Here is a 26,161-nt window from a genome sequence, read left to right as displayed (position 1 = left end):
TTTACTCTGTCTTTTGAAGACATTTTAATGATATTGTTATTAAATAGATCTATCAGTGCACAAATTCCGGCAAAACTAGGAACATAAATAATCTCAAGTGTGTCTAAACTTTTGCTGGTATAGTGACTGTTTTACACCTCAGCCATTACACGAATTCCTGTTACAACTTTATTAAAGATAAATGATATGTATTTACTGGTTCTACATTAAGATAAAATAGTTTGAGGCTTTAAAATACATTAATATAATGCAAATTGGTTGCCTAAGTGTGCTTGAGGTCCCATTTATACTTGTCCATTGTTTACGGTACATGGCGGTATGGATGCATAAATGGGAGACTGTTGGCCGAAAGTGTGCCATGCTTCATGTTCAGTCATCTTCTGGCCATTGGCCTGTATCCCATCTCTCCTTCCAGCTGTTCGGCTGTTAAAGTTCCCAGGATAGGCTGACAGTCAGGGTTGAACACAGAGTATGCGCTCATTTCTCCAGGCTGTCGTGCCTTTGGACTCCTGAAGCCCTCATAGAGCCAGTAGAAGAGAGAAATGAGGAAAAATGGAAAACCAAAACCAAGCTCTGAGAACAGTCCCAGCAGAACCAGCCACAGCAACACTTTCAACAGGGTCAGACGGCTGAGAAGCCAATGACCAGCACCAGAGCCAGATGCCAAACCATCAGCCTAAGAAGAAAAATTGTGTTAAAAGAATTAAAAGTGATTAAGTAAATTACACAGGCTGTTTGGAGCCATATTTATACAGCATTATGCTGGAAGTCGAGCAAAATATAACCAAAACAATGCGGTCATGTTACTGTTCCTACACCACGAGATCGCACCTCTGTATGTGTAGTTTGAGAGCAGGTGGTCGGTTTCAGTTGTGGAGTAACAGAAGACTCTGTGGAGCATTCATTATGGTCTTTAACCGTCATTTCAGGCTGCATGTCTCGATCAGCAGGGTCCTTCTGGGCTTTCTTTCGGGATCTATATTCTGCCAGCTTCCGCTCCATATTTTACACCAGGAAAACTTGCATGAAAGCGTATTTAAAATGTCTTTGTTTTATGTTTAATCGCCACGTCAACTTGTCTAGCCGTCCCTGACTTCCGTACCGATTTCACAGTCATGCCATGTGAGAGTTAGCAGATGGTGGCGCTCTGCGGCTCAAACAGCCCAATCCTCCACTGACAGGCGTTTAAATCTCACCTGACACATAAATACAATCTTTATACATTCTGATTGGTGCATGACGTAAAAACTAAAAAAATCTTTCCAGCACTCTCTAATATATAATGTAAAAAATAGATTATCAAGCTACCACAAACATCTGTGATTGGTCAAGCCGACCTAGCGCTGTGAAACGTAACACTTATTACGTAACCACGAGTTACTTCAGCAGCGCTTTCGATGATTCATTTCAGTTTAAATGACATTGTGAAACATTTAAAGTCGCTTAACTGGAAAAAAACCACACACTAAAGACCAACAAAAGAATAATTATTAACATAAATAATCGTACCCGAGTTGCTAAGCCACGCCTATTTTATTTCGCCTTCTATCCACAGCTTTAACCTCCACACGGACGCCTTTCTGGATGCACCAACCGGAAATGTGTTCACGTCACAGGGCTGTCTGTGATTAGGTAGTGGCAAAAATAACGTAAGTACCTTTTCAACGATTTAAGCGTTCTTCAGATAATAAGCAATGACACATTTGCTATAATTATGTATTTACGGCAGGCGGAAGGAACGTTGTTGTATTGAAAGATGACAGTTTAACCAGGATTTCCAGCAGATTGTCAGTATAACAATATAATGTCAATATAACAGACGGAATCCAGTAATTTAAATTAGTTGCTGTGCTTAAAAAGTCATTTCCTGCAAGTGCATCTAGATTTTTTCCCTGTACTTATTTCAGAAGAAATATGACGAAAGCTATAAATAAGTGTTTATTGGTTTTACGTTAATGTAACGTTCTCGTAAATGCATACTTTATGCATTTTGTAGTTCAATCTAAAGACATGTAGCTAAGGTCACATATACCAAACCTGCCAGAAGTGTTCCAGGTTGATGATAAGAGCGCATTATATAGACTGTGATTTTTTTGCATTGTTTTGCAGCGTCAGACACCTGTAGTAGTAAATCTCGACTGTGGCGTAAGCCAGCATGGCCTCTGCCCCAGCACAGCAGCCCACTCTCACTGTAGAGCAAGCCAGAGGTAAGACTTAAGTCTTTACAGGCTCATGGACCACAGCAAAGCCACAGTTTATCTGGACTGTTGTTTCATGCGTTCCAGTTGTTCTGGGTGAGGTGATCCAGGCCTTTTCCGTACCCGAGAATGCAGCCCGCATGGAGGAAGCCAGAGAGAGCGCCTGCAACGACATGGGCAAGATGCTGCAGCTTGTGCTGCCTGTGGCCACCCAAATCCAGCAGGAGGTCATCAAAGCATATGGGTTCAACAATGAGGGAGAAGGTGACAGTAAATATGCAACACGCCACTGCCGAGAAAGCCATGTATAGTAATTTATTGTAATTATAAGTAATTGCTTCGTTTTGCTTTTTTCAGGTGTACTGAAATTCGCTCGTCTAGTAAAGATGTATGAAACCCAGGACCCAGAGATCGCAGCTATGTCAGTGAAACTCAAGAGTATCTTACTGCCTCCTCTCTCCACTCCTCCCATTGGCAGTGGAATTCCAACCTCATAGAACAACAGCACAAACTCCCGGTCAGTGGAGCACTGCTGTTCGCACGTGTGTCTTAAAGCGGGGATGGTTAAAAACCAAATGTTACATAAAAGAAACATTAGTGGTTATTTCTACATTCCCATTTTCTTTATATTCAGTTGATAAAAATTCAAACATTCAGATCTTTTTTTGTCATATTTATTCATTTTCCTATTGTATTTTCCAGTGTTCAATGTGCATATATTTATCAAATGTAACACTCATTTGTGAATTTTATTTGGAAGTTTTGTTGTTTTTAAATCTTTTTATACAGTTTTTGTCTGTGACACTGTCTTTATGCGATTGTTTGTCCAATAAAATCATTTTTACTTAAAAGAAAACATTTTTTTGCTGTTTGCAGCTTTATTTGTTATAGATGTGACAGGATATGATATGGGATGAGAGGGAGGGGAGTGGGAGTCCATGAAAGGACCATGAACCAGGGCTCGACCTCGGGTCATCTGATGTGCAGCTGATGTAGCAATATGGCACACAGCACACTAAGCTGTTGTCGCTGACAGTTTTTTCATCATAAAGCAACCGTACATCTGTGAATGGAAGTACTGAATGATAAGCATCTCTTAAAGTTTTACTTTTCAATAACCCTGAACACCAAAACATACAAAGCGTATCTCACTGTCCTAACAGAATATTATTGGCAATATGAAGTAGTTCTCACAATGATGCACAAAATTGGACGGTGTATAACAGGCTCAAATGTGCTAATTAAGATTTGATAATTGATATTTGATAATAAAATATCACAATTTGAAATTCCCACGAGTGGAGTAGTTTGTAACAACAGCACTCTTTGTATGCGTTCCATATTTACAGTGTTTAAGAATAAGAAGGCTTTTTTAATTTTTACAAATGGTCCAAAAATGCTGGTCATTGATAAACAGATGAATAAATCATAAAATAGATAATCACTTTTCAAGCATGGTTACAGGGTGCCCAGTTGCAATAAAATTTAATATACATTCCGTACATCATTTAATGTCCGTTGGATCCTGTACTCAAATGTTTCCTTTTTTTCCAGCCTTTGTTTTATTTTGCTAATGATATTGGCTCAGGCATTATTATCAGACGACATAATAGGACAATAAAGAATCTGCCTATTAAAGCAATAAATCAGCCATTGTTTATAGGATTCTACCTTTGGCAACATCATGGATTGAGTCTAAACTGTTTTTAGACAATGCAGAAGTAATTCTGGGCAATTAAATGTTTCTGTTAGCTTCAAAATTAGAGGCAGAAAATAGAGATTAGAGACAAATATAGAGAAATGAGAAGCAGTTAAGGATCAGTTTTATATGACAGACCTACTGAGGATAGAGCTCTCTAACTGTGCTGTTTCTTATCTATCTATCTATCTATCTATCTATCTATCTATCTATCTATCTATCTATCTATCTATCTATCTATCTATCTATCTATCTATCTATCTATCTATCTATCTATCTATCTATCTATCTATCTATCTATCATCTAGTGGACAAAACTCTCGAAAAGTTCTTTCTTGCAGCGAATGTTTCCCACCGAGGTTACTTTCTTTAAACATCATTTTAGTGGCATTAACAACGCGTGTTAGTGAATTATTAGCTGTCATAACCCATTACGTGTGAATAAAGAAGCCGTGTGTGTATTTTGAAGACGAGCAGAGCGCGTGCGGCTGCGGGTCTCGCGCTGCTGATGCTGGTGCTGATGCGAGCGCACTGCAGCTCTGAGCGCATCTGTGAACATTCAAACCATGGAGTGCTGATACACACACCTGCCTCATCCCGCGTGCCGGCGAACAGCACAACATTCAGAAGGACTGAGGCGATGCCACCAGCCGTTGGAGAATGTCAGCCCTGAAAAAGGTACCGCGTTATAATGATCGATTGATCCGGGCCAGCGAAAGACGTGTTTCATTTACATATTAGAAAGACTCCAGACGTATCTGGTGATGATGATGATGTCATAATCATATGAATATATGTTAACCCACCTGCTGTTGCCAATATAAAAACACGGACGACATCATCTGTATCTCTTACTTATACGCTCAATTCTGCACGAGGCTACACTTTTGTGAAACTATAGGAGTAAGTGTCTGTGTGCAGAACATAATGTTCTGTATTCTGTGGGTTTTGAGAGGTTGTGGGGGATTGTGTAGTATGTGAGCGGCACACGCATTACGCAGCATCATACGGTTGATGAAGCCAATAACTGTAAATAGTTGATCATCTGTTCATCTCCCTCAACTCACCGACTGTCTTGTTCTGTGTGTGAATTTTACTCCATTGTACTCTTTCCATCTTCATCTCTCCATCTGCCACAGGTGTTACCATGGATACTGCAGACACATTGCTGCCTTTTCCTTGACAAGAGTTCAGGTAAGAAACGGGGTGACATGTTTAGGGCATTTTTATTCCCAACATCACGCTGTAGAGAGGTGATTTGTGGATTTCAGGTTGAAAGAAAGGTCATTGTTCTGTGCTCTCCCCATGCCATTTTCCTCAGTCGTTCATGGTTCATTTGTGATATATTGTCTTGTGTTTGGTTGTTGCAGTCTTTAGTCTTTACTTTTGGTTTTGTGTTGTATGTGCTTGTTTAATCTGCATTGTTTTAAGCTCAACTAGGTGAGCATCGTGGTAGTGGGTTTGATTCCCAGGGAACGAACATATTGATAAAATGTATACGCACAGTAAGGCTTTTTGGATACAAGTGTCAAATGAATCTTTTTGAAGAGTAAAAACCTAAACAAAGTTCATTATATGTTTTACAAGATTAATAAACTGTGGTTTAGAAGATGGTTTTTTTAGAACTTTTACATTCGACATTGTTCTGAATAAATATTTAGGATCTGTTAACATTATTGGCGGGGTTGTGAGTCCCGTTAAGAAAAAATACAATTCAACAATAGAAAAGCAAACAAAAGCAAATACATGTTGCTTTCAATTTTTGTAAATACAAGTCAAGGATGCAGAATTATAAGTGCACTTGTACCGTGACTGGACATCTCATAATTTGTTTTGTTGCAATTTTTCTTGGAACACATTTGTCTTAATTCATTTATTTTGCCCTCTGATATTACAATCTATAAACTACAAACATACTTGCCTTTGCAAAAATGATTCCACGTGTTATGAGTGATGTCACAGGATATGTACTAAGATGATGCTGCACCTCATGAAATGTTTTATACTTCATGGCCGTCCATCTGGTGGTCCGTGCATGGACCCTCCACGTACCGAAACTGAAGTTTACTTCAGTATACCAGTGAATATTTTGAAAGAGCCTGCTGCTGTTTCTATGGAGACGAGGGAGGCTGATGTCATGGGAGGTTATCCTGAACATGCTAGGATCTGTTTGTTTGAGCCGGTATCTGTTGCTGATTATGTATTCAGCAGTATTCCGCACAATCCTGCATCAGCTTCATCTCAAAACTGTCCTCATGTCAGAAGGATTGTGCAAACGTTCAAAGGGATTTCTAATGAAGGGAGTGTCTCTGAATGGTATTCAGCCCCTGTCGTCTGTTTAACCGAGCTCAGCATTTTTGAAAGGTCGCGACAGAGAGCCCATAATAATGCTGCTGGGTCTCTAAGGAGATCTCAGATCAACAGCTGCATCAATGACTCAATGAAACCATGTTTAATGTAGATCAGATCAAACAATACTGAGGTGAATGAAGCTACCACCATAAACTGGCTAAATGAGTAAAGTAGTCTTATTTATAGTAATACATTTCATTTAGGTCGTTTTTAACGTTTTCTTGCTGATTTTTTGGATTGATTATTAATCATAAATGTCAACGTCATGCACTTTTAGTGATTGTACCACTAGATGGCGCCATACATTTCTGCAGTCCAGGGTCCATAAAGAGTTCAAATGTCATCTGTCAAACTGTTCTTGAAAAGTCAGTCAAAGGTTACTGAACAGTCGAAAGGAGATTTTGGATTGAAATGCCAGTTGATATTGGTTATTTGTTAAATTCATAAATATGGAAGGCCAGTTAATCTACAGATAACCCGAATATAAAATTCTTTAACCATTAATGCATCCCTATGTCATTTTAAAGCTGTATGACTTTCTTTCATGTGCAGAACACATAAGAAGACATTTTGAAGAACGCTGGTTACCGAACAACACTGAACCCCATTGACTTCTATTGTATGAACACAAATCCACTGAGACATTTCTCACAATACCTTCTTTTGTGTTTCAATGAAGAAAGAATCGGATACAGGTTTCTAAGCACATGAGGGGGAATAAATTATGAATTTTTTATTTTAGGGGTAAACTATCTCTTTAATTCTAGAAATATTTCTTATTTACATTGACTAAGTTTTTCATGTTTATCGACACACACGCCTGGCCCGAAGTTAACTTCCAGTCTGTTGTTTATGGGTCTTTCTAGTGGATAGCAACAATATATAACTATTTATATTTTAATCAATTTATATTCAAATTAAGTTATATTAATATTTTATTGTATAATAATTGTATTAAATAATCAATTTGTTGAGCAAAGTAACGATTCTTCTACTGGTAACCCTATGCTCTCCTGTAGCTCAATGCGCTTAGCAACGGCAAGGCCATGGGTTCAATCGCAGGGATTGCACGTACTTAGAAACGAAATGTATAATGAAATGTAAGTCGCTCTGGATAAAATCATCTGCCAAATGCATAAATGTAAATTTAATCCAAAATACGTAAGTAATATATTGGCCAGACAAACTTTTAACTTGCTAGCTAATGTAATTTACTTTATTTCTTTTGCTTGTTTTCAGAAATAATCTACAGGGACTCTATTCTTTGCGGATGTGTACCGGAAGTTTAGTGTGGCCCACAAAAGGACGCATGCACAGTAACGTTTGTTTGTGTTTGTGGAGAGAGAGAGAGAGAGAGAGAGAGAACCACTGAAGGGTTCATGTCAGTCATTTCAAGAGATTCAATTGGCTGGAGTAAATGGTTTCAGGAACGAAGAGCCCATAGAGGATCTATCAGCTGTTCCCATGGTGACAGGAAGACTAGTTTAAGGTGTTTCTGGGGGGATTCCTGGACCCCCGTATCTATTATCTTCTGATCTTCTTCAGGGAAGCCTGTGAGCGACTGCTGAATTCACCAGCTTCAGAGGACAAACATGCTGTGGTCATTGATCTCTGGGTTCGATGTAGAAACTCTATCATTGTGTGATGTTATCAATGTTCATCTAATTAGGATGAAAGGAGTGCAAATGTCTTTTGATTTACATGTCAGCTTGTTATGGCCTTAAACTGATAACCTAGAGACAACTTTAGACAGCAAGAGACTGTTTGTAAACTGACCCTTCAAATCATTCCCAGCCCATTTGTTTTGTTGGCAGGTTTATATGTTATTTACATAAAAAATGGAATGTCACAAAAAATTGTCTCCAGGAATGGTTGAGCACAAAGCCGAAACAACAGGATGATGTACATATTGTAGACTTTGTGTTTAAAAATGATGTCCATCCACAAGTAACATACAGATTGTTTCACAGAAAAGTTGAAAAAATAGTCAATCTCGAGTATGCATGATATATTTTTGCTTGATGCCACTAACCTGGAAAATTCAATCTGATGCCATTGCTCCCAGATGCCGCAGTATAGGCGGTCAGTAAGCGGTCAGTAGCTGCAGGCGATCCGTAGAGATGCCGTGAGGACATTCACAATATTTCTGCTATTTACTGCCCCAGGGATTCCCTGTTGGTCTCGAGTAAACAACAGTGCGTGTAGCTTGTTTTTCAAAATCATGTGTTTCCTCCCGAGATAAAAATAAACCGGTTTTAGTGTCCCTCCGTATGCTCTCGGCTTTCTTCCAGAGGTCGCTCAGGTGCTATTAATGGCTAACTAATGGTCATATGGTGCCGAACATTGATATCTGGCTGATCTCCACGTGTTTCAGCCCTTTGATGATATTCATCATATATTCATCACAATATTTCAATGGTTTAATATTGGGATTGTTTGTAATCTCTAATAAACCAGAATAAGTTGTTATTACACGATAACTGTTACTGTTATCATAAAGTTATCTGATGATCTACATTTGAGAAAGTCCCGTAAGCAATTCATTAAAATAACACACACAAACATCTTTATAACCTGACAGATTTCACTGAAATAGGTGTTATAGAGAAATCACAGCTCTCTCTGGACACCCCGGGCTTGGCAAACAACATAAATGTGTCAGGGGAACATAGTCGGAGTTCTGTTTTTAACGTTGTTGTTTAATTTATTGTTTCCTCTAGATTGTTCAGTTTCGGTTTCCCCTCTAACTCCATAGCAACTTTCAGAAAAGACACCTCCCATTCATACACATTTAATGACTTCAAAGGGGTTGTTAGACAAGAGATGCACCGCGGGAGAAACATCTATCAGACCATCGGTGGCAAATTCATAATCCTTTTATAATCATCAGTTTATATGTCTGGCATCTTCTGTTCTCATCTATTTCCCAAGTTCATATTCGCAAGAAATGGCATGCTGGTTGTATGGAGGAACAATGAGATGTTTTAGGAACATATAAACACATAAAAGGTTTATACCTTTTTACCTACGTTTATTTAGCTGATGTCTAAGGAAATCAAGAAAAGAAGGTCAAAACTTAAGGCTTGGTTTCACAGACATAGCTAAAGTCAGAACTAAGCCTTGGTAAAAGCTGGACATTTAAGCAGCTTTTATAAAAAATACATCAGGAAATAACATTACTGATCTGAATCATAAAACAATAGCACTGACACATTTTAAGATGAGATTCCTTCAGTTTAAGTTCAGTCTGAAACTGTATGTCTACTAAAAGCTGTTTGCTGTTTGATTTGTGAACTGCCCCCAGAGGCCAACGCTGGAATTAAGGCACATTTTTGAGACACTGCACAAGGCAAATGCAAACATTATTTGAACCAGACAAACATTTCGCTCGTAGTAATATTAATGACCCAAACCAAACCCAAATTATAACGCCAAAGAGACCAAAAATAAGTAAGGACCAATTTTTGAAGAAAACTGATTTCCCCATAAGATCATGATGGCACTGAGATCACTTGATTGCTATAACCAATATTTATGATATTTGTTTGATGAATGACCATTAATGTACAGCATTCGTATTCTGCATATTTTGAAATGACAAGCTAACATTTGACTGGCAACACACTTGAGATTTTAGGAAACATTTTTAGAGAATATGCACACGTATCTTAAAAAAGTTGCATTAGATGTTAAGTAAGGGGTTAACATTATTACAGTACATAAACCATCATAAACCCAGATGAAACGACGAGTTTCCAGTGAAATACAGAGGTCTTGTATCGCTCTGCAGGGGTTTATTTATGAGGTAGTGTCGACAGGCTGATAGCACATTACTGTTAATTAAACAACTTCTTACACAATAAATAAACAATTGATTAAAACTGTAATTATTTTATGTGAAACAAATACACTGTGGAGTGATATAAAAACGTGAATTTTTGTTGTGTTGAAAAAACCCAGCACAGGTTAAATTTACACATTCAAGTTACATTCTAAAAAATGCTCGGTTATTTTCAGTGTTGGGTCAAAAAGGGACAAACGCAAGCGCTGGGTTGAAAACAAACAAGCATTTTTTTAATGGAACTTGGACTGCACAATAATACATTATACTACTTTATAGCACCGCAAAACTGTATTTAAAAAACAGTAAAATAAAAGTTTTGTCATGTAAAATGACAAGTGTTTCATTTTTTCTTTTCCATTTTTTCTGTAATTTGACTTTTTTTTAACCGTATTTCAGAAATACGGATAAATAGTAAAATTACAGGTTTTAACAGTATATGTGAAAAATCTATCAGTACATAACTGTAAAATCCTGTAAAATGACAGTGTAGCATAGTTTTTTTTTACTTTTGAGTGTTATACTTGTCAATTTTCTAGTGTAGATAATACAATTTTTTTATTTTTTCCCATCCATATTTCAAGTTCAAATGTAATTACTTGCCTATACATTTTATTTTTATTTCTACACACAATTAACATTATAATCTAAATAATGTATATTATATTTCTCATCACTCCCTCTGAATTTGTTACAGATTTCATTAAAAAAATATCTAGTGACAAATTCAAGTAGCTATTTAGAGAAGTTTTTTCATGTTTTTTAATTTTAAATTTTCTACGGCAATTCCACTAGAGGGATTAGTCCAATAATTCTTTGTCTATGTATTATAACTTGAAATAGTTACTCATAAGGCTGTATTTGCTGTGATTAAAGCTCACCTTATTTAAATATAACAAAGAAACATAAAAATACCAGTCAGATAGGTCTTGACAGATCATAAATGCTGCAAAACATCTTGAAATGTCTTTCACCCTCACGTCTCCAACAGCTCAAAGCCTGCTTAGTCATTTTATAAAGAAATGAAATATAATATCACATCAGCCTGTGATTGTGGACTTGACTTCAGGAGTGTTAATGATAGATTTGTCACAGTGGAAGTGTAAATATGCCAGTGATGCTAATGAGTCTGAACCTTATGTTCAGTGTTACGACAGGATTCTCTCTCACGGCTTTTCTTTCCTGAAAATAAACTGAAGGACTTTCTTATCAAGCACTTGCAAGCGCTAACACTCCACAGAGTTTATACTCAGAGCGTTTGACAGCACGACAGGCGTTTGACAGCAGTCGATTCTGTTGTGTATTGTTTGGTTGCAGTGGACATTCAGATGGCCGTTGGTGACTTGTGTTTGCCTTGTGTGAGCTCAAAGATATTGAATTAATCTAGCATTCGGTGAACCTACAAATTTACTAAATGTTTATAACCGAACACAATACTATTCGGGGAAGGACTGAACTTGTTTGGGGCTGTCAAACGATTAATAGTGATTAATCGCATCCAGAATAAAAGTTTGTGTTTACATAATATATATAGGTGTTCTGTGAATATTCATTTTGTATTCATGAACACATACACATAAATGCATATATTTAAGAAAAATATCAAATATAACAATTAATAAGCTTTTATTTAGAATTTCAATTATTGGTAAATATAAATATACAAGTATATGTATGTTTTGTCTTTATAAATACAAAATTAATATGCACAGTACACAGATATATATTATGTAAACACAAACCTTTATTCTGGATGCGATTAATCACAATTAATCGATTGACACTCCTATACTGTATGTAAAATACACTATAGAATATACTATAGAAATATAATATAAAATATGTAAAAATACTATGCAAGTTCTGTTAAGGGCCTAAAATACTCGTACTAATGTACACCAATAATGTGAGTTACATTAAAGAAGCTGATGCGTTTGAATATTCTATTAACGTTCAAGTCAATGTATCCGAAATGGACCATGTGCAGTTTCATGAGACAAATGCAGATGAAAATGAACAGTCAGTACGCAATAAACCTAAAGTTGTTTTATTGTTTATGATTGTTTATACGCTTATATTGCTCGCATCAATTTTACTTTACATTTGTACTGGACATTATGTTGAAAATATTGACAAATCGTAATTGCGTGATATACGTAACATCTGAAAGTGTGTTATGACTACGACACACCATCAAAGCTGCAATGAGACATTCATGAATCCCTGTTTGTGCGGCGGAGGCTCCCGGGACATTTCTTATTTCTTTGTTTATTGCACACTGTGGCAATAATCGCACATTCAAGCGCTGTTTGTCTGCCTATTTCAATTTCACATCTGCAGCGGCTCATTTTCTTGTTTCGGTACAGTGGCTTATTTCCCCATTGGTTGGGATCTGGAATCCGTCTTCGATGATTGGGTTTAAGTGCAGCTGCCTTTACAAAAATGCTGAGTTCACCGCTGCCCGAGGTCAAGAAACCACTAACAAGCACCGGTGACGCCCGAGAGCCCCAATACAATTCAAACACAACCCCGGGTCATAGCACCAACGCTAGACCTACAGATTCAGCTTTAAATTCAAGTTAAAAACACTCTCATATGCTATATCATAAAATATAATGAAGTCTGAGCAGGTCAAGCACTCTTGAAGCCAAGAAGACTCACACTGATGTCACGCAGTAGCAGTCCCTCTTCTCCAAATAAGTGGGTCATATTTGGCTTTTGTCTTCCCAGAGAGACATTTGGATTGCTCAGATGTTGCTCCTTCGTACCTCAAGAGATTTGACTCAGTTCTCAGTTGTGTTTCATGAGTATCAATTTAGACTCAGATGTTTCTCCAGAAATTGTTTAGGAGAAATACAAACAGAAACAAATGAATGTAATTGTTGAAACGCATTAGGAGTATGGAGGTGTAAAATGAATGTAGATTGAAGAGGTCAAATAATCTGGATTTGAGTCATCTTGATGAGAAATGTTTGAGTTCCTATTGAGATCTTCATACATGCAAATGTTGACTAATGACTTGACAAATCTGAGCTCAGTTTAAGACTCAGTTTAAACTCTAATGGAGACATTTGTGAGATTTCGTGGAACAATCTATCTTTTAAGTGCAGGAGTTTTGTCATGGGGGCAAGATAGTGTTTAAAGTGCTGGAGAAATGAGACGGATGCTGTTTTGCTTCCGAATGACAATCTTGTCTTTGATTTCTTGACAGTCAGTTTTTGAGTGCCAGGTGACATCTCTTAACAGCAGTTCACTGAGGGGTTTTAATGGCTCGTCTCTGATTTGATTTTATAATTGACTTGTGTTTGTGAGAGACAATATCTTGTGCTGTGTGTGTGTGTGTGTGTGTGTGTGTATCATCTGCAAGCTTCCACACAATGTTCAAATGAATTTTGTCAAGCTCACTGCAGTACAATATTAAGATTTTTTCCTTTTTTGGTGTCATGGGCCATTTACACAACCCTTTCAACTAAAAACGACGACTTATGATACATTTACAATTACATTTAGTCATTTAGCAGACGCTTTTATCCAAAAGCAACTGAGGTAAACAATAGAAGCAATAAGTGTAAAAGGTAAGAGTCCTTAAAAAAAACAAAAAAACTTGAAGAACTTTTGAAAATGGGTTAACTACAAAAATGCAAATTTGTGAAAACAATCACATCACGTGTCAGCGTGTTATTGCTCCACAGCTCTGTTGAAAAATGTAAAGAGACATCACAAAGTGACCGTCAACTACTGGCCTGGCATGCATAATACAGCGTTTTGAGTTGTTTTTGTGGATCCCTGTGTTAAAAAAGGTCAAATTAACTCCCACAGTGTATATATAATCCTCACTTCGATAGTGTGGATTATATATTCACTTTGAGTGTTAATTTGTCCTTTTTTAACACTTGCGATTTTGCTACGTGTGAATGGGGATTGTTTTCTTTTAAGATGAATTTTTGGCGTTTTTGCCTTTATTTCGAAAGTAAAGTGGGAGAGAGGACAGGAAGTGAAGTGAGATAATGGGGGCGGGATAGGAAAAGGACAACGAGTCAGGATTCACACTTGCCAATGAGGCTATCGGCTCGGAATGGGGATCGCTTTAACAACGTTGTTTGTATGTGAAACAAAAGCAATGGAAACGTTGCCATGCCGTTTTTAATGATCTTGAAATGTTTTGTTGCAGTTGTAACATTACAGTCACATATTCATACGTTGTTTTCTTGAAATAAGTCAAAACAATATTTTGATAATTGATCATTTTGATAATATTTTGATAATTATTTATGGCTGATTTTAGAACAGAATTTAGAGTGCCCAAAACAAAAATTTGGTTAAGATGCCAAATTATGGAGCACATACTGTATACTAATAAAACATATAGCTTGGCCACTTTAGACCAAAGCATCTTAATTCATTAATATAAGTTACTAAAATGTGTCATGTTAAATGCATTAAAAAGTTACATAACATAATTAAAGCACATGAGTTTAATGCTTAGAAAAGAGTTAATAAGATAATGAGCTCCATGTGTTACCAGCATACTGTAAATAATGATATGATCCATAAGTTATGGCAACATATATACTGTGTATATATTTACAGTGTATTCAAAACAAAGGAGTTCCTGTATTATCTAGACATTCCTCTCACTTTTTTAAAAGCCATGTTGTAGAGTTCAGGACGAGCTAATTTGTATTGTATACACACACAATACCAACATACTGACAGCTTTGACGTAAAGGCTTTTGTTCGTGTTCGACATTTTTGATGTTTTATCATGAATCCTCTGACATCTGCTCAGTGCTAGAATTGCTGTAAATAGATGCTTGAGCGATAATTCTTCCAAGAAGATTTGCAATAGCCGGTTACGTCACTCATTTGTTCGATTTTTTGGCACAGACTTTTATACACACAATGGGACGTTAATTTATAAGTAATGATGATGAAGAAACTATGAGAGACAGACATTTTAACATGTTAAAAATATATATTCTGAATGAAATCCAGTTGGCACTTATTTACAATGTTAGGAGTAATGCGTTACAAAAGTAATGTATTACAGTAACGTATTACTTTTTGCTGTAACGCAGTAGTGTAAGGCATTACTAATCAATTTTCAGTAATATTTTACTCGGTACATGTTCCGTAAAGCTTGCGTTACAACAAACTTTTCGCCCGCGAGACATTAACAAATCAAAAATCCCGCAAGTATAAGTTCTATTTCCTGTTCGTGAATATACGCATGTGGTGTCAATCATCTCCCTCTGGCTCAGGGGTCGACAACCCGTGGCTCTTTAGCCACATGTGTCTCTTCTGCCCCCTATGATGCGGCTCCTTGTAGTGTTTATAATGCCCTGTTTATGCCTGGTATTAAGATGCCTTTTGGTCGATCGGATGACAATTGGACGAAAGAGGCACACACCCGTCCACACCTACTGCTGTAATCCGACTATTTTGACCACTTCTGTCTTGATTTATTCAAGAAATATCTGAAAAAGCATACATATTTACCAAGGTATACACCCTGGCTGGGTAAATGTATTTGCTTTTTCAGATATCTCATTTGAATAGACAAAATCAGTGCATGCAATGTACATACTGTATGAGCGGGACCGGAGATGACAGAAAAAACATACAGACAGCAGCGGTTTTATTTCTACTTTGATAGAAGAGAGACAGCGCCGAACACTGTATGCGTGTGTTGGAAATGGAAGGGTGAGAACCATTCTGCTTGGTACGTTTTTCGTCTTTGAAGCAAACTTTTATGTCTTACGTAAGCCGGCATAGTTTAAATCCTGTCTGGCTAGCGCGCTTCTCATAATGTTTACGCATGATGTCCGTATGCGGAGAGTAGGCGGTCTCTTGTGGCTGTTCATCAAACACCGCAAAAACAAATGCCAAAACAAAAGATATAACAGAAGATATGTTACCATTGTCAACGGTGGAATCTCCTGCTTTCAGGAAGTTAGTTAGCAAGATCCCTGTGTCCAGCAGCAATGACAAGGTAAGCTAACGTTAACATGATGACTAGCTAGAATTCTATATAATCTAGTTCAGTGATAGTTCTACTTCTGTAGTTATTTTGGTGAAAGTAACTCAAAAGTAATACAGGAGTCATGTAACGTATTACAATTCTGAGACAGTAATATTACAAGGTAAGGGATTACTTTTAAATAACAGTAACAAGTAATCTGTAATGTATTACAGTTTGGAACAACTGCACAACACTGCATATCTATCATCATAGTAAGTCCTACGGCTAAATTGATCAAAATAGCTCAACAAGAATAACATTTTAATGTTCATTTAAACATTTTATGTATAAAAAAGTCAGACACGCTAATGAGATCATATTAAATTGTGATCGACCTGAACAAATTCACCCCTTTCTGGTGTACTAATGTGATGCCCAGAGAGACACTATGAGGTTTACAATGCGACCGTCTCAAACATCATTCTTCACGTGCGATATCAATGATACAGAAATGCATTGAGCTCATCTACTAAAACAGTGACATCATCACACCACACGAGAAGGAGGATTCCGCTTGTAACACCATCGATTTTTTTCTCTCTCGATTGGATATCAGGCTCGCTTGTGACATTTACGTTATGAGCAGAAACAGATGAAACAGGAGGAATACAGATTAGTACAATCGGGTAAGCAGGGGCCGGTGACAAGTGAGAATCCTGAATCCGGCATCCGCTTCCATGTTTTGCTGCCCACCGGTGGAGCGGCGGAAGATGCCGAGATCGCTGCAGAGGAGCTCTAAACGCACAGCTTAACACCAGCGCTGGGGAGATCGGCTCCTCTCCTCTCCACTCCTCTGCTCTTGGGGAGGCGACGGGAAAAGAGAGAAAGGAGAGAGGCAGAGAGAGAGAGAGAGAGGGGGGTAACGGAAAAGCGGGAAAAGGCAGAGAATTGCCGTTTTTTTCCCAGTCTGGTTGGATCAGAACTATCAGACCGTTGGTTCTCTCTGATAACTGTCCTCTGGGTTGCTGGGATGGAGAACTGTATGTGATGCCTCCTGCACAGAGGTAAGACCGTAGCACTGAAGGACCAGTTGCTCTTGGAAATAAACGAAGGTGTCTTGTTGAGTTGGTGACGCCGATGGGATGTGAAGTGCTGGAGGTAATCCAGAACGTCGTTTTTCAGTCTGACACCGTCGTGAAATGCCGTTAGTCTGTATGTCGAGTGACTGCGAGGAGCATTACGATCGTCCCCTGTGTGTTTGTGTTTGTGTGTGTGCGTGTGGATGATGTATTGAGGTACAGGTGTCCTTAAAATACGTTAAACTATGCTCCGGTGTGGAAGGCACAGGTTGTTCCTCTCCCTCTGTTTCTGTATGATCATGAATGGAGAGACCAATGAGAGTAGAAACCTCGCAGGAACGTTGCCTAGCAATAATGCAACGTTCTGCGAGTGGAGAGATGTGATTTTCTGCTTCGCCGTCTGACGGTGGGGCAATCCTTCACGCTGTGACACACACCAGCAGCTACGTTGGGCACATCGAGTTCCCGCGTGTTTAGGGGGGAGAGAGGGGGTCTCTTTGGTTCTCAGTCCACACTCGCTCTGATGGATTGAGAGGTCATGTGTTGGAGATTCATTCATTCCCTGCTCCTCTCGTCACACTGAGCCAAACGTCTGTTGTGTCTGCAGCCTGCTCAAAACTCTCGACACCGCAGGGGCAGAGCATCTGACAGCCATCAGCACCTCGCACACACTCCTGCATGTGTGTGTGTGTGTGTGTGTTAGACTGTGTGTGCTGGTGTGAATGAGATTAAGTGTGTGTGTGTGTGTGTGTGTGTGTGTGTGTGTGTGTGTGTGTGTGTAGTAAATATTGCTGCTCTGTTTTAGATCTGTTACTGTGCAGTCGGTTGTTGAAAGGATTAGTGAAGTCTTCTGTTTTTTGCTCTCTTTGATGTTTGAAACCACACTCCATGTTAAGACCCGTCCTGGTCAACATGTAGTGTCTTTCATATGCAAACTCCTGACTCCAGACATTCACACAGCATCACGATCACGATAGATAGATAGATTAGTTAAAGAGACAGGCACCAAAATCTGACACTACATGCACATGCTTTTGTTAAGTACCCAACAAAAACACTTAAGATACAAAGACTTTCTTTTGAGTTCTTTTTGAGTTGAACTAACAAAATATGTTTAACAGTAATTGGGCAGTGAAATGTTTAAGCATGTATCTTAAAAAATGACTCTAAAAATATATATTTTTTATTGTTGTGCTAAAGAAGTCTTTGCGTGTTTTAATTAAATGCAACCAATACTGTGTTTATAAAACTGCCACACATATAAAGAATGACCACATTTCCAGTGTATTTTTTATTTTCAAAGAGTCAAATTAACAGAGTCATTAAAACAAAAAAATTTAAGTCACTTGTCCAGAAAGATGGTTCTTGGTTCAGCGAGTCAGTGAGTTTCTAAACTGTTATGAAACAGTGGTACTCTGTTCGATGGATTAGTAAGTAAGACATGTTTAAAAGAGACTGTGGTTTAATGAATCAGGAAGTCAGACATGTTTGAAAGAGCAGATTCTTCATTTAGTAGATCAAACCAGACAATTCTGCAAAAGATGGTTCCTGGTTCAGTGAATCAGTCTGTCGAACATATCTTGGTTCAATGAATCAGTATGCCAGACATGTTTGAAAGAGCAGATTCTTGGTTCAAATCTTTAAACCAGACATTTCAGAAAAAGATGGTTCATTGTTCAATGAATTGGTCTATTGAACATCTCTTGGTTCAACAAATCAATAAGCCAGAGATGTTTAAAAAGAGATGGTTCTTGGTTCAATGAATCAGTAAGTCAGACATGTTTGAAGAGATGGTTCTTGATTCAGTAGATCATAAAACCAAACATTTCTGCAAAAGATGGTTCATGGTTCAGTGAATCAGTAAGTCAGACATGTTTGAAAGAGCAGATTCTTGGTTCAGATCATCAAACCAGACATTTCGGAAAAAGATGGTTGTTGGTTCAATGAATTAGTCTATTGGACATCTCATGGTTTAACGAATCAGTAAGTCAGAGACGTTTATGAAGAAATAGTTCTTGGTTCAATGAATCAGTAAGTCAGACATGTTTGACGAGATAGTTCTTGATTCAGTAGATCATCAAACCAAACATTTCTGCAAAAGACGGTTCTTGGTTCAGTGAATCAGTAATTCAGACATGTTTGAAAGAGCAGATTCTTGATTCAGATCATCAAACCAGACATTTCAGAAAAAGATGGTTCGAGGTTCAATGAATTGGTCTATTGAACATCTCTTGGTTTAACGGATCAGTAAGTCAGACATGTTTGAAGAGATGGTTCTTGATTCAGTAGATCATCAAACCAAACATTTCTGAAAAAGACGGTTCTTGGTTCAGTGAATCAGTAATTCAGACATGTTTGAAAGAGCAGATTCTTGATTCAGATCATCAAACCAGACATTTCAGAAAAAGATGGTTCGAGGTTCAATGAATTGGTCTATTGAACATCTCTTGGTGTAACGAATCAGTAAGCCAGAGACGTTTATGAAGAAATAGTTCTTGGTTCAATGAATCAGTAAGCCAGAGATGTTTGAAAGAAATGGTTCTTGATTCAATAGATCATCTAACCAAACATTTCTGCAAAACATGGTTCTTGGTGTTTAAGAAGCCTCTTGGCCTCTTCAGCCAGAGATGCCTGAAAGAGATAGTTCTTGGTTCAATGAACCAGTAAGTAAAAGATCTCGGAATGAGACGGTTCTTGATTCAGTGAATCAATGCATTTTTAAAGCTCTTGTTTCAGACTGATTGTGAACAAATGGGCTCAGATCGTTTATTACTCGATGCCTAAAAACATCAGACTCAGTGGAACAGTTTGTTGAGACATCACTTGATGTGAGGTGCCTTTGCTTGAGAACAAAGATGGTAGATCAGCGCTGGGCACTCATGTTCTGGTGATTATTAGTATTCAGTGCACAGAGGGGGTTTCCTGGATCAGTAGAGATGCTGTATACATTAAAGCTGTGCTGCACTGCAGTGTTTCCCATCTCTTCAGCTCTTGAGTGGCAAGGCAGCTTTGACTTCTGGTTGGGGATACCAATCTCTCCATCTCTATCTCACACGCACGGTGAACTGAGCCCATGTAATATTCCTACAGAAGTCGAGCTTCAGTTATTGCAGAGCTTTCCGTGTTTGAAGAATATCTCGCCCTCTCTCCCTCTCTGTTGTTCTCTATGTGTTTTCCATCTTTCTCTGTCATGCTCTCTCTCGTTCTCATCCTCCTCGATCAGTACACAGAAAAGAGTGGGACGGGCCGGGCCGCTCGCCCGCTTGTTTCCATGGAGACCGTGCTTGTGTGCGCGTGCTCGTGTGTGTACGCGCGTATATGCGAGTGTGTTTCGTCTTTCCGTTCGACACATTCCTCAGCACTGGTGTTTCGGGGGAATCAGGGGAGATCATGGATTCTGTTTGTGAATATGAGTTAGCACTGGGTTGGTGTGTGTGTGTGTAATCCTTAGCCCGTTTTCTGTTTGATGGGATTGTGATTACGTGCCAATGGTTAGGCCTGGGCTTGTGTGTGTGTGAGTGGGTGGCAGCTACGTGAGTGGGTGGCGACCGGCTCCATTCCACTCTGAATCCTCTTCAATGCTGTGAATCTCCACTATAATGAAGCAGATGATGCAAGATGTTGTCTCCAATCGGTGTATTTATGTTTAGATTTATGAAATACAGAAGACACATTGGGTCAAAGGATCACTGTATCTGGCTATGCACCAGCGCTTCGAAATGACTCTAAAAATCTTTTAACCACCAGGAGGGAAATCTAAGCCTTCTGCGATCGAATGGGGGTCATGTAAGCTGGCTAATGCGTAAAACCTCTGGTCTAAGTCTCTTTCATAGCAAATAACAAAACCGTTTATTATCCCTAAAATATCTGATATTACAATACAATATCACTTACTATTAATGCACAACTATGATCCATAATGTTTGACTCTATATCTCTGGTTGAAACATAAAATTGCAGGTTATTTCTGTTTGGTGCAGTTTTAAAAGCAGCGGGAGTGACGGGACAGTTTTATGTGGAGTAGAACAGGACCGTGCTTGTCTTTCCTTTGGCCGCAAACTGAAGAGACCCTTCACTCCCTGTTCATTTGCCAAGAGCCCTACCGCTTTCAATAGGCTTCATGTCAGAGTCGCGCGGGAAGACAGAATTCCATCAGGAAACGACAGAGATGTGTTAGCGGGACGGCCTGCGAGCAGTCAAATGTCAGGCAGGCAGCAGATGGTAGCGCTTGTTTACTTTTCCTCAGACGTTTTCCAGTTTCTCTTAATTGTGGATTGGGAAAGATATTCAAAAAAGTTGTAGGCATTGTTTTATTGTCGTATAACTTATGCCTTTGAAGCAACCTACTGAAAACATTGAGTAGCTCACAGTATCAGTGGTATTAAGAGATTTATATGTTTAGCATATATATGTTTAGTTTAGATATAATCCTGTATGATCCTTTAGCCTAATTAACCTCATTAGCCCACTAGGCCTATATGTATTTATGAGCAGTATTTTGTTTATTTTGTATATTTCCTTTACCAGTTTTAGCAGCAATTTACTAGTTAGTAAGGTTTTTGTATATAAGCTAGTAAAGTGTAGAAGCCGCATGTTGTTTGTTGGATTTATTACCATTTGTATTACCATAGTTTAACTACAAAAATAAACTATAGCTACTATAATGAAACTACGGTGAATGTTTAGTTACTGTGGTTTTACTAAAAATAGCTTAAAGGCGCAGTTCTTGACTAACAGCGACCACTAGAGTTGTATTATAGATTTGCCACGAATCGCTCAGTCCAAACACGACGGTGGCCACCACAGTACAAAAAGATGTCGTTCTCATGTTGACGCAAGGAAGAGATTTTGCGGGCATTAGAAAGACTGTAGAAAGAGCGATGTCTTATGTATTACATAAAATAAAAGGTTTGTGGATTTTAAGAAGGATAAAAGTCAGGCAGGAGCTAGGACCTGTGTTAATATTATAAAGTCTTTCCAGCAGAGAAGCGTTAGGACCCGCGGTACTGAGGCTTTTAGCAGATATACTCACAGATATCTATGAGATACTTTCCAGCAGAGAGACGTTGGAGAGAAAGATCGTCTCAGAATCACCCCCGAGGAGGATGCTTTGATTCGGATCAGTATGTGGTTAGTATCAGTACATACTAACATACCAAGATATGTTGTTGTTGTAATATTAGCTGTGTGACGGAACAGTTTTGAGCGTCATTGTTTATCTGGAATACCTAAGCTTTAATATTGTACTCGTCCAGATACTGGAGAGAGAGAGAGAGAGAGAGAGAGAGAGAGAGAGAGAGAGAGAGAGAGAGACCGTTGGAGCTGAAACTGGAGAGAGAGAGAGCGAAAGCGCGTTGGAGCTGAAACTGGAGAGCGAGCGAGGGCGCATTTTACTCTTTTACTCGATGATGAATAAACTTTCAGTTAATCCGCGGGTCACATGCGTTCCGCACCAGAGAGCATGATCCGTAGATCACGGATCTTCCCGCGATCCGTTTCACCACGATACCGCAGGCGAGAGGAAGAGGAAACGCGCGTTGTAGAATTGTTTGTCCGTTTAGGGTTGCTGTACAAAACATGGCGGCGAATTCAATGTATGAAGGGCCTCTGTATTTGGATATAAATAGCTTTTTCTAAGGTATTACAAACATAATGGTTCATTACGTAAGGTCTTTATACACCTCTGAAGAAATAGCTTTGTATATTATATTGCATTTCCATCAATAGATCCTCCTAAAAACGCTGTATTGTTCCTTTAATTGGAGTATGGTTACTATATAGAGAAAATGGTAAATTTGTGGATACTGTGGTTTTACTGCAAATACCATCCCTGCTGAAAAAAACATTGAATTTGTGAATTAGAATCAGATTTTTCTATTAAATTCCTCTTTGTAGTGTGTTTTTGGTTTTATTCCAATAGGATTTACCATCCCACCAATAGAATCCATCACACACAAGTAGACAAGTATCCATACAACACAATTCCCATTATAACCATTAAATCCATTACATTTTCTGTTGTATTTTGGGCAGGGTTCTATTGTTTTTATTTCAGCAGGAATACTTCAACTGTAGTTACTACAGTAAAAACATCATTCATTTTCCCAACGGCTTTAAAGGATAAAGCAGCAGATCAGAAGTTAACGCGCACGCACACTTCCTTAACTCTGGCTATTGCGATCTCATGAAATTTCGAATAAAAACTTTACATTTTCCATTCTCTCTGTCATGTAGCTCAAGATGTATGTGATGTTTATTTACCGTTTAGCCATTATGCCGATCATGTTCATGACAATGTCTTCTATGATCTTTGACTGATCGTAGCACTCGTTCTAAGCAATTCATCACACATGTGATGCATTACCACAGATGATTACAACACCACACTTTAACATGTGCCTTTTTCGTCTTTTATTGTTCTATTTGCCTTTTTAGAACGCTTTCAGCTGTGTAGTAGCACTGACGTTTACATTAGTTTAGCGGGGATGATCCCAGGGTTGCCAGATTTGCGTAAGAAAATCAGCCAAATGGCCATTCAAAGCTAGCCTGAAAACTGCGAAAACTGAAATACAGTGAAAACAGTGAAAGGTCCTGGCAGATCGCAAGCCAGAACAATTACGCACACCGGAAAACCCGCTACATAGAAACGACTTTCTACTTTTTGGGCCTTTTTATAAATGTAGTGGAGTAAAAAGTATGATATTTGTCTTTCAAATGGAGTGAAGTTAAAGTCAGAAGTACTCATAAAAAATAATACTCAAGTAAAGTACAGAAACTCAAAAAGTGTACTTAAGTACCGTACTCAGGTAAATTTACTTCGTTACTATCCACCTCTGCGATTGACAAATAACAACAACACTTTTCAGAAATGGATTACCCTGGATTTAATCCTGAGGTGAATACAAAATAAGAATCTGGTGTTTTGTATAAACAAAATAATGTGTAAGAATAAGCAGTTCTTCTTCTTTTGCTTAACACTGTGTCTACACCGGACGCGATGTGACGCCACATGACAAAAAAACAATAGAACGCATTAGAACCATTGTAATTAAAAATTTTGTCCACACTGGATGCGGCGAGATGCGACACCGCAATCCCATTAGAACAAACCGTGTATAGTGTTGTGCCGTCCTGTCGGGGTCATCTGCTTTTCAGATATTTCTCCTGAGAAAAAGAGTGTGTCAAATGTGTCTGTCATTAGAGTTTGAGAAGAGATGTCAACAATGTCTCAAACTGAGCTCAGATTTATCTAACTTGCAATCAAAAGTCAGTATTATTGAAGATCTCAATATGAACTCAAACATTGCTTATCAAATGTATCCAATTCCAGATTAATACAATCTACATTCATCAGTTTTAGGAGAGACAACTAATTTGATACTTAAATGAAACTCAAATCTGCTGAGCAATACAATTGGGAAGGAACACAGGCTTTCATAGCATTGAGCTTTGCTTCAGGCTTTCATATGTCACCTATAAAGTCTTCACATACTGTAGGTTCCGTTAGTGACGTTTTTATGAAAAAGCGCACTTTAACGTCCCAATTACCTGACAGACATCACTGAAATATTTGTTCTGAAACATCACTCTCGTCTCTTTGACCAACTCAAGACTTTGTAAGCTGGAAACAAAATGTGCCCTGGGCCTCAGTCAGATTCTTTTTTTAGCCAATCAGAACGCTCTAAGGCACATTTGTGCATGAGGTTACTTTGCGTTTAATGTGATAAAGCTTCATTACCTTGATGAATGGAGACTCTTGATGTTTGCATGAGTGGAATAACGGCAGTGTTTGCTTGGTCAGCGAGACACTTTAAACTTCACTGCCTCGTGTAAACACATTACATCACTAAACACTACACTTTTGTATTATACCAGGAAGCTATGCTGGATTTAGATTTAAAGCATGGACTGGAAGAACAACATGTACAGTAAATGTTTATTCTGTGCTTTACGGTTTCAACTTTAACCGCAAAACATTAAAACATAAGCATTCATTGACCAATGAGAATGTCAGAAAGACCAAAATCCATTTTGCTATAAATCTTGCTGACTTTGCAGACTTAACAAATCTAAGCTCAGTTTGTCACATTGTTGAGATCTCTTCTGAAAGTCTAATCGAGACAATTGTGAGATTTCTGACTCGCAGGAGAAATATCTGAAATACAGGAGACTTGAGCACTTTCCATTAGCTCTCCTTTCAATCTAATCGTTGTGTAAGAGAAATAAATGAGGTATGAAAGAGATCTCATCTGCGATTAATTATTCTTGTGGTTCATGACTGTTTTAATATTAGCATTGAGGACAACACAGAAGTCAACTTGGCCCATGATCCATTTAACTCAACTGTCAGGAGGACGGTAAAGATCACTGGCAAAATCTGAGCAGCACCTAACAGAAATCACTTGAAATCGATTCTGCTGAGCAAGACTCGCAGATTCCTGGCCAGGTTTAAGAATAGAGGACCCAGAAGTTGCCAACACAGCCCTTGTTTCTATTGCGAGCAAATGTTATCTGTGAAGTATCGGTCCAGACTGAAAATGACATGTGGGTTTGTTCTTCTTTCACCAATACAAGCCAAAGGCCACAACATTTTAATTAAAAAAAATGGTTTAAATGAATAAAAATTTAAGAAATAATGTACAATGTGTTCATCTCTTCCAGAAAAATATCTTCATTTACACAGGAAAACTATATCAATTGAGACTTTTGAAGCTAGAAACATGCTCAAGGTCCAATGAGTATTTTACTGACAGGATCTATTGACAAAGATGCTATATAATATCCATAAATATGTGTTCAGAGGTGTATGGAATTCACCATGTTGTTTCTACAGTAGCCCTAAATGGACAAACTGCTCTACAGAACGTGTTTCCTAAAAACTGTATGTTATCTCCTTCGGCAAAGAAGTGAAAATGTGACGACATCTTAGTCCTGTGTAAGCCACCGTAGTGCTTCGAAAGGGAAGGGTTGACCTCGCAACCTCACCACTAGATGCCGCTAAAATCTCCACATTGCTCCTTTAAGAAAATG

The 26,161-nt window shown here is 38.3% G+C and overlaps 3 protein-coding genes across 8 annotated transcripts in view; 2 read left to right on the top strand and 1 right to left on the bottom strand.

Annotated features, from left to right (window-relative positions):
• Positions 1–368: 368 nt before the first annotated feature.
• Positions 369–1,127, bottom strand: saysd1 (SAYSVFN motif domain containing 1). The gene is made up of 2 exons (XM_057352180.1): positions 832–1,127; positions 369–676 (listed from the first exon to the last, which is right to left on the bottom strand). The coding sequence occupies exons 1-2, from the start codon at positions 1,000–1,002 to the stop codon at positions 374–376; spliced, it is 474 nt and encodes a 157-aa protein (XP_057208163.1). The 5' UTR covers positions 1,003–1,127; the 3' UTR covers positions 369–373.
• A 428-nt stretch (positions 1,128–1,555) lies between these two features.
• grcc10 (gene rich cluster, C10 gene) lies at positions 1,556–3,425 on the top strand. The gene is made up of 4 exons (XM_057352182.1): positions 1,556–1,649; positions 2,110–2,207; positions 2,286–2,462; positions 2,556–3,425. Exons 2-4 carry the CDS (start codon positions 2,156–2,158, stop codon positions 2,693–2,695), a joined length of 369 nt encoding a protein of 122 aa, XP_057208165.1. The 5' UTR covers positions 1,556–1,649; positions 2,110–2,155; the 3' UTR covers positions 2,696–3,425.
• Positions 3,426–4,356: 931 nt separating this feature from the next.
• LOC130565443 (disks large-associated protein 2-like) overlaps positions 4,357–26,161 on the top strand; it is a 95,951-nt gene continuing 74,146 nt past the window's right edge. For 2 of the 6 annotated variants that reach the window (XM_057352161.1, XM_057352162.1), the window contains exons 1-2: positions 4,365–4,575; positions 5,037–5,091. In XM_057352161.1, the coding sequence (XP_057208144.1) occupies positions 4,558–4,575; positions 5,037–5,091 (73 nt within the window). In that variant the 5' untranslated portion in view covers positions 4,365–4,557. Of the gene's footprint in view, positions 4,576–5,036; positions 5,092–16,408; positions 17,117–26,161 lie in introns of those variants that run through there. The other 4 variants (XM_057352167.1, XM_057352166.1, XM_057352165.1 and 1 more) reach the window with 4 other exon arrangements.

This window comes from Triplophysa rosa, linkage group LG15, assembly GCF_024868665.1.
Source record: "Triplophysa rosa linkage group LG15, Trosa_1v2, whole genome shotgun sequence".
Lineage (NCBI taxonomy): Eukaryota > Metazoa > Chordata > Actinopteri > Cypriniformes > Nemacheilidae > Triplophysa > Triplophysa rosa.
Note: the sequence above shows the minus strand (reverse complement) of the source record. Positions and strands in the feature narration are given on the sequence as shown.